Here is an 8,457-nt window from a genome sequence, read left to right as displayed (position 1 = left end):
GGGCAAATTTTGCTGGAAGGGTCTTTGGGCACCATGTTACATTTGAAGAGACCCTGAGGTACCCCTACAGTGAAAACTCCCAAAAAGTGACCACATTATTTAAACTACACCGCCTAAGGAGGCAATTGGCTGTGAAGATGAAAAATATATTTTTTTTTACAAGAAAACGGTGCACCATTTGGGGTACATTTGGCTTTCTGATAGCTTTTTATCTTTATTTTTTGGGGAGGTGAGGTGGGAAAAAAATTGAAATTCTGTCAGTGTTTATAGTTAATGGGTGGATGGGAAGTGGTTAAAGGAGTTATCAGACCCCTGAAATGTCCCCCCATACGCCTGGGCCCTCGCACACAATGAACGTACCTCTCTCCCCGGCACCACCGTCGCTTCTGAAGCCCGCGCAGCCACCACTGCATGTCGCGCTGATGAAAACTTCCAGCTTCAGCGGGGGCAGCCAATAGCAGGCCGTGACGAGGACGAGCCTACCTATTATCGCACGTGATGTTAGGGAGGCTCGTCCCCATCACTGCCTGCTATTGGTTGCCCCTCCTGGCGCCGGATGTTTTCATCCGCGAGACGGGGAGATGCAGCGGCGACCGTGCAGGCTTCAGAAGCGACATGGGTGCCAGAGAGCTAGTGAAGTACATTATGTGTGAGGGGTCTGGGCATATAGGGGGCATTTCAGGGGTCTGATAACCCCTTTAATATAAAAAATAAAATAAAAATTGTTTTATTTTTAAACATGGCACAAAGCTCAAATTATGATCAAACCATTGGTCAAATAACAGCTGGTGTTAAGCCACGCCCCAAACCACACCCCCTGTAAACTTGGGGGGTATTTTTTGTTGGGAAAGGTGGATAATCTAAGGAGGCCATAGGCGCTCCACTGCTGAACGAGCTAGAACGTATGGGCCGCAGGGAGACACTCTGCCACGTCTGAGCCCTGAGGTATCCGAACCTAACGTACCAGGTCACGTGACGGCGGCGTTGTTTACACACAATCCTCGTACCATAGTCCTGTACTAAACAGGGAGGAGAGCGGAACGGAACCTTTGTGTTGTGCAATGTTGTGCAGGGAAGGGTTAGGTAAACGGACATCGCGGGAGCGGTTGCAAAGAACACTAGGGGGCTGGACGGCATGGAGGAAGCACTGCTGCCGGTCTATATCTACAGCCCTGAATACGTTCAGCTGTGCGACAATGTCAACAGCAAAGTGCCGCGCCGGGTGAGCAGTAATCCGTGGCCCCAGGCAGGGGATGAAGTATGGGGGCCACTGATTGCGATAGGAATCTAGCAGAAGAAGGGTGATCGCCAGCAGTCAGTGCGGGGCCTGTGCCCCCTCTGTATGCGGAGTGCTGTCCCGCGCCCCCCTCTGTATGCGGAGTGCTGTCCCGCGCCCCCCTCTGTATGCGGAGTGCTGCCCCGCGCCCCCCTCTGTATGCGGAGTGCTGCCCCGCGCCCCCCTCTGTATGCGGAGTGCTGCCCCGCGCCCCCCTCTGTATGCGGAGTGCTGCCCCGCGCCCCCCTCTGTATGCGGAGTGCTGCCCCGCGCCCCCCTCTGTATGCGGAGTGCTGCCCCGCGCCCCCCTCTGTATGCGGAGTGCTGCCCCGCGCCCCCCTCTGTATGCGGAGTGCTGCCCCGCGCCCCCCTCTGTATGCGGAGTGCTGCCCCGCGCCCCCCTCTGTATGCGGAGTGCTGCCCCGCGCCCCCCTCTGTATGCGGAGTGCTGCCCCGCGCCCCCCTCTGTATGCGGAGTGCTGCCCCGCGCCCCCCTCTGTATGCGGAGTGCTGCCCCGCGCCCCCCTCTGTATGCGGAGTGCTGCCCCGCGCCCCCCTCTGTATGCGGAGTGCTGCCCCGCGCCCCCCTCTGTATGCGGAGTGCTGCCCCGCGCCCCCCTCTGTATGCGGAGTGCTGCCCCGCGCCCCCCTCTGTATGCGGAGTGCTGCCCCGCGCCCCCCTCTGTATGCGGAGTGCTGCCCCGCGCCCCCCTCTGTATGCGGAGTGCTGCCCCGCGCCCCCAACTGATCTAGTATCTATCACCTCAGGATAGGTCATCAATATCAGATCGGTGTGGGTCTGGCACCCCCCGCCGATCAATTGTATGAAGGGAAGGACCGCACGTGTCCTCTCCTGTCTCTCTTCCTGCTCGCCTCTGCTATATCAACAGCGAGCAGGAAAAGAGACAACGCGTGCTTTCCCTTCATACAGCTGATTGGCGGGGGTGCCCGATGCCACCAATCTGATATTGATGACCTATCCTGAGGATAGGTCCTCAATATTAAAAGCCTGGAAAACCCCTTTAAGAAAACTGCTTTGTGGTTGGTCCACATGGTCCATAGACACAGTGGTCAGGAGTAGTGTTGAGCCAACTTTGTGTTTTAAGTTCGGCGTACAGGGTTCGGGTTATCTAAGAATTCCGTAATGGATTCCGCTACCATGGACCATAACTTATATGGTCCGTGATTACGGAATCCATAATAGAATTCTTAGATAACGCAAACCATGTACGCCGAACTTGAATCACCAAGTTGGCTCATCACTATTCAGGAGAAGACACAATTGTTTTCTATAGGAGAGTTTTCTAGGCCTGCTTTGTGTCCTCTGCAGAGGTCAGGAGGGAGTAGTTAAGCTGTAACATCATCTATTGTGAATGGTGGATCTTCTGTTATCTATATGTAGAGGTGTTATCTGTCATTGTAAGGATAAGCAGATATCTGTACAGACCAAGAAGTGGCACCTATTATCAGGCTTAGTGGCCAGTGCGAAAACTGCAGGATTTTATGTTTTTTGTTTAAGTATAGATATTGACATGGAAAATTTGAAATGTCATAAACATTAAAACATTTAAACAATAGGTAATTTTGTGTTGACACAATTTCCTTTAAGTATTTTTGTCACGAATATGAATGAAAAGAGAACGTGTTCTCACAGATCTGATGATGTAGCATTGCAGTTGCATCTCCTGCACATGACGGTATCCACATACCATGGATCTGTGATGTACGGGCACGTACCATGTACAACGGTATCCACATACCATGGATCTGTGATGTACGGGCACGTACCATGTACAACGGTATCCACATACCATGGATCTGTGATGTACGGGCACGTACCATGTACAACGGTATCCACATACCATGGATCTGTGATGTACGGGCACGTACCATGTACAACGGTATCCACATACCATGGATTTGTGATGTATGGACATGTACCATGTGCAACGGTATCCACATACCATGGATCTGTGATGTATGGACATGTACAACGGTATCCACATACCATTGATCTGTGATGTATGGACATGTACCATGTACAACGGTATCCACATACCATGGATCTGGGATGTACGGACACGTACCATGTGCAACGGTATCCACATACCATGGATCTGTGATGTACGGGCACGTACAACGGTATCCACATACCATTGATCTGTGATGTATGGACATGTACCATGTACAACGGTATCCACATACCATGGATCTGGGATGTACGGACACGTACCATGTGCAACGGTATCCACATACCATGGATCTGTGATGTATGGACATGTACAATGGTATCCACATACCATGGATCTGTGATGTACGGGCACGTACCATGTACAACGGTATCCACATACCATGGATCTGTGATGTACGGGCACGTACCATGTACAACGGTATCCACATACCATGGATCTGTGATGTATGGACACGTACCATGTACAACGGTATCCACATACCATGGATCTGTGATGTACGGGCACGTACCATGTGCATTCCACATTTTCTCACTCCCATCAATGGGAATGTCTGCATAATGGACCAGAATGTATGAGTCCTTCCGTTGGTGTCGCACACCTTTTGTGGCAGGTTTTGATGCAGTTTTTTTTTTTAGCCAAATCCAGAGGTGGATCCAGTAGTGGAAGAAGTAAACATCCTTCCTTTTATATTTCTCATTCCTTTCAACTCCTTCTGGGATTGGCTCACAAACCGGCATAAATAGTGTGCGACAACACCCGAACGCTCTTTTTTTGTTTGTGCCCAATTCTGATGAATAGTGAAGGTACACGGTCTCTACTGCTCATGGTCTGTGGGACGTCACCTCCGCCATTGACAGTGCTGACGCTGCCCATTGAGAGTATGTTCACATGGCTAAAATCCACTGCAGATTTTTTTCTCGGAAAATGGTGGTTTTCTGTAACAGAAGCCTCTATTAAAACCAACAGTTTACATCGACCTCCATCTGAAACCTCCCACCATGTACAGACGCTAGTATTTTTTTCTACATGTTATTACATTGAAGTCAGTGGGGAAGGGCTAAAGTAGCTAGAGGTTTTTAAATCTTTAGGCTACATGCACACAACCGTATGTGTTTTGCGGTCCGCAAATTGTGGATCCGCAAAAAAACACGTATGCCATCCGTTTTTTTGCGGATCCATTGTAACAATGCCTAAAACGGAAAAGAATAGGACATGTATTTTTTTGCGGGGCTACGGAACGGACATACTGATGTGGACAGCACACGGCAAAAAAAAAAAATGGAACGGACACGGAAACAAACAACGTTCGTGTGCATGAGGCCTTATGGTGACGTATCTGTTGACACGGGCAGTCTATTGATCTGCCACTGACATCTACGTGTCATCTTTAGCCGTGTGAACATACCCTGACAATTCACTAGTTGCCGATCTGTGGGGGCATGACAAGTCCTCTGTAAAGGGGTTCTCCAGGAATACTGAGCCTTTAGCAAGTGCCCACAGCCAGCATTTATGCCGGATCAGATGCGAATGTACCCTAAGTTTGAATCTTTATTTACGGAGGCAGACTGCATGCACTTGGTAAAAACTCAGAGAACCCCTTTAAGACTGGCATTTTGTTCTCAGGTATTCCAGGCGCACTTCTTCAGGAAAGCCATACATTTTAATGCATTTAGGCTAGACGTCTTCATTGATCCGCACAGTACATGCTGTAATAATTAGTGTCTGGTCATTTTTAGGCCAGCATGGTGCACTCCTTGATAGAAGCCTATGGACTGCTCAGGGAAATGAGGTGAGATGTGTGTCATGTCAGTGTGACGTCTGTATGTACAGTAAGGCCTCGTTCACACTTCAGTGTTTGGTCAGTGATTTCCATCAGTGATTTGTGAGCCAAAACCAGGTGCAGCTCTAAACATAGAACAGGAGCAGATCTTTCCCGTCTACCTCATGTCTGTGGAGGCTCCACTTCTGGTTTTGGCTCACAAATCACTGATGGAAATCACTGACCAAACACTGAAGTGTGAACTAGGCCTAAAGGTGACCATACATGTCCGTATTTAACCACCTCTATACCAGTGTACAACTGTATATGTCAGCGGTAGGGTCTTTAGAAATTTCACCCCCCCCCCCCCCCCCCCGCTCCATTTACACAGCAGATACCCAGGGCTGACGTCTGTGATTGGTGATAACGTTGATAACGTTAACCCCTCAGATACCATGGTCAAATGTGACCACCATGGTATCTGACAGGCAAAATACTCAGAAGCACGCTCTTCCTGGGTAGGGGTGCCTTCCACCTGCTGAGTTGGGGAAAGGCGTTCCTGAGCAGTAATAGGCCAGAGCCTTATCCAAAGCTCCTAGGCCTATTACTGGTATATTTCAATGTAGGCCTGCATGTGGCCGAACTGCATTGGAACATACTGATTTTTGTATTCCGTAATGGCTAAAATTCCATTACTAAGTACAAATGGCAATCTGATGATTGCATGTTAGGGTCCTCTTGGGGTCTTAAAAAAAAGTAAAAAAAATTCTAAAACCCCCCCTTTCCCTAAAATTTAAAAATTAAAATAAAAGTAAACATAAAAAAATCATAGGCATCGCAGGCTGAAAATGTCCGTACTAAGAACTACTTAAAATATGAAAATATTTATCCCCTATAGTGATGAAAATATTTATCCCCTATAGTGAATGGTTTAATGGAAAAAAATGACAATGGATGATTTGCTGTTTTTTGTTGCTTCACCTCCCCAAACAATGTAATTAAAAGTCATATGTAAAATGGTATCAACAGGAGCGGATTGTCCCATAGACCGCGATACCTAGGGCCACTCAATGCCGTCAGCTGGGTACATAATGATCTGATTCTCTCCTATGCACCTGGCCAGCAGCTGCAGTTACCCTCCTGAATTCAACTGTATAGACATCTTCAGGGCAGCAGAACAGTTAAATCCTGTGGCACAGGTGGCAGTATTTTGTGCTGCACTGTGGTATTTGGTTCAGCTGGGGCGGTATATTGCCCTGCACTAGGATATTGCTGGTTCCCAATCCACCCCTGGGTATCCAGATTGTCCCACAAAAAATGAGACCTGATCACCAGAATAGGGTAATGAAAATAAAAAGTAAAATTTTTTTTTCCCGTTTTTTTTTTTTTTTCCAGAAAATGAGACCTCATCACCAGAATAGGGTAATGGGAAAAAAATGTAACTTTTTATTTATTTTTTTTTTTTTTTTTTTTTTCAGTATTAAAACACAAGAAAAACTATATAAATGACGTATTGTTATACTTGTACTGATCAAGAGAATGAAGGATGTGGATTTTGCTGCATTGTGAATACTGTAAAAATAATACCCATAATTTTCCCATTTCCACCACATTTGGAATCTTTTTTTCCAGCTTCCCACTGCATCATCTACAAAATTGAATGGTGCCATTATAAAGTACAACTTGTCCAGCAAGAGACAAGCCCTCCTATGGCTATGTACACGTACACGTAAAAATAAAAAAGTTATGACTCGGGAAAGACAGAGAGTGAAAAAAGTAACACAAATCCCTGATTTATCAAGTCCTATGACGAGGTGCAGACTGAACTCTTCTCCGGCACAGAGCTGCCGTAGATTTCAGTCATTATTCACTCCAGCTTCTGGCAGAGATAATAAATATACCGCCTCGTCCTCTTTTGGAAACTGGCAAGGGTGGGGTTAAAATACGGGGACATTTTAAACTTTTTATTGCTAGAAAACTGGTGTGAGGGAACGGTAAACTCCCCCCTAAGATACTTGGACCTGTTTTGATCCCCAGCGGGCCGCTGTGGAGCTCACTGTTAAGGGGGCGGGCCGCTGTGGAGCTCACTGTTAAGGGGGCGGGCTGCTGTGGAGCTCACTGTTAAGGGGGCGGGCCGCTGTGGAGCTCACTGTTAAGGGGGCGGGCCGCTGTGGAGCTCACTGTTAAGGGGGCGGGCCGCTGTGGAGCTCACTGTTAAGGGGGCGGGCCGCTGTGGAGCTCACTGTTAAGGGGGCGGGCCGCTGTGGAGCTCACTGTTAAGGGGGCGGGCCGCTGTGGAGCTCACTGTTAAGGGGGCGGGCCGCTGTGGAGCTCACTGTTAAGGGGGCGGGCCGCTGTGGAGCTCACTGTTAAGGGGGCGGGCCGCTGTGGAGTTCACTGTTAAGGGGGCGGGCCGCTGTGGAGCTCACTGTTAAGGGGGCGGGCCGCTGTGGAGCTCACTGTTAAGGGAGCACCCCCGTTTGAAAATTTAAAGGGGTGGAAAGGGTTCTTTTGACCTAACTGTTGTCTCACAGAAAAGAATATGTAGTGGTTGTTGGAAAGTGGATATGCAAGCGAGGTGACTGGGGGGGGATTAATACTGGGTTTGGGGGGGCGCACTCCACCACCAATGATTAATACTGGGGTGGGGGTGCACTATGCAACCAATGAAGATAACTCTCTCATTCATTCATATACAGGAGGCAGGAGCTGCAGAATCACACAGCCGGCTCCCGACCTCTATGACAAGTAGCTGCAATCTGCGGTAGTTAACCCCTCAGGTGCGGCACCTGAGGGGTTAACTGCCGCGGATTGCAGCTACCGCTCATAGAGGTCGGGAGCCGGCTGTGTGATTCTGCAGCTCCTGCCTCCTGTATATTAATTAATGAGAGAGTTATCTTCATTGGTGGCGCAGTGCACCCCCCCCCCCAAGTATTAATCATTGGTGGCGCAGTGGTCACAGCCCCTCATGTCCTCCCTCCTCTCCTTGGTGGCAGCAGCAGCACAGGGGGGAGGGAGACACTGCTTCCTTCTCCCCTGTGCTGCTGAGGGAACACGGAGAGCGCTGACAGCAGCGCGATCTGTGTTCCCCATACGCTATCGGAATATTGGCAAAATAGATCCCGATACCGATAACGTTCAAAATCCTGAATATCGGCCGATAATATCGGTAAAACCGATAATCGGTCGATCCCTAGTGTGTATTTAGTGTTTTCACATGTGAAGGGGCTTGTAATAATTTAGAAATTAAATTTAGAAGAAAAGTTGTAAAAAAAAAAAATATAAAAAAATATTTTTTGCACAAAAAGTCTTCTGCACATCTAACTGCAGTTCTTTTTTTCACACCCCAATTTTTTTTAAAAACAACAAAACCTCAAAAATGTGCAGATGCTACTGAGCACACTACTGATCAGTGCTATTGGGACAGGGACGGAGGGTGGTATAGGGAT

At 48.4% G+C, this 8,457-nt stretch overlaps 1 protein-coding gene across 3 annotated transcripts in view; it reads left to right on the top strand.

The window, feature by feature from the left end:
• The first annotated feature begins 1,078 nt into the window (after positions 1-1,078).
• Positions 1,079-8,457, top strand: part of HDAC8 (histone deacetylase 8) — a 52,729-nt gene continuing 45,350 nt past the window's right edge. For all 3 annotated transcript variants that reach the window (XR_006391264.1, XM_044306645.1, XM_044306646.1), the window contains exons 1-2: positions 1,079-1,222; positions 4,986-5,038. Coding sequence is in view for 2 of the 3 variants with exons in the window: in XM_044306645.1 (XP_044162580.1) it covers positions 1,136-1,222; positions 4,986-5,038 (140 nt within the window). In the remaining variant the exon portion in view is untranslated. The remainder of the gene's footprint in view (positions 1,223-4,985; positions 5,039-8,457) is intronic.

Source organism: Bufo gargarizans, chromosome 9 (assembly GCF_014858855.1).
Source record: "Bufo gargarizans isolate SCDJY-AF-19 chromosome 9, ASM1485885v1, whole genome shotgun sequence".
Classification (NCBI taxonomy): domain Eukaryota; kingdom Metazoa; phylum Chordata; class Amphibia; order Anura; family Bufonidae; genus Bufo; species Bufo gargarizans.
This window is presented reverse-complemented; position numbering and strand designations above follow the sequence as displayed.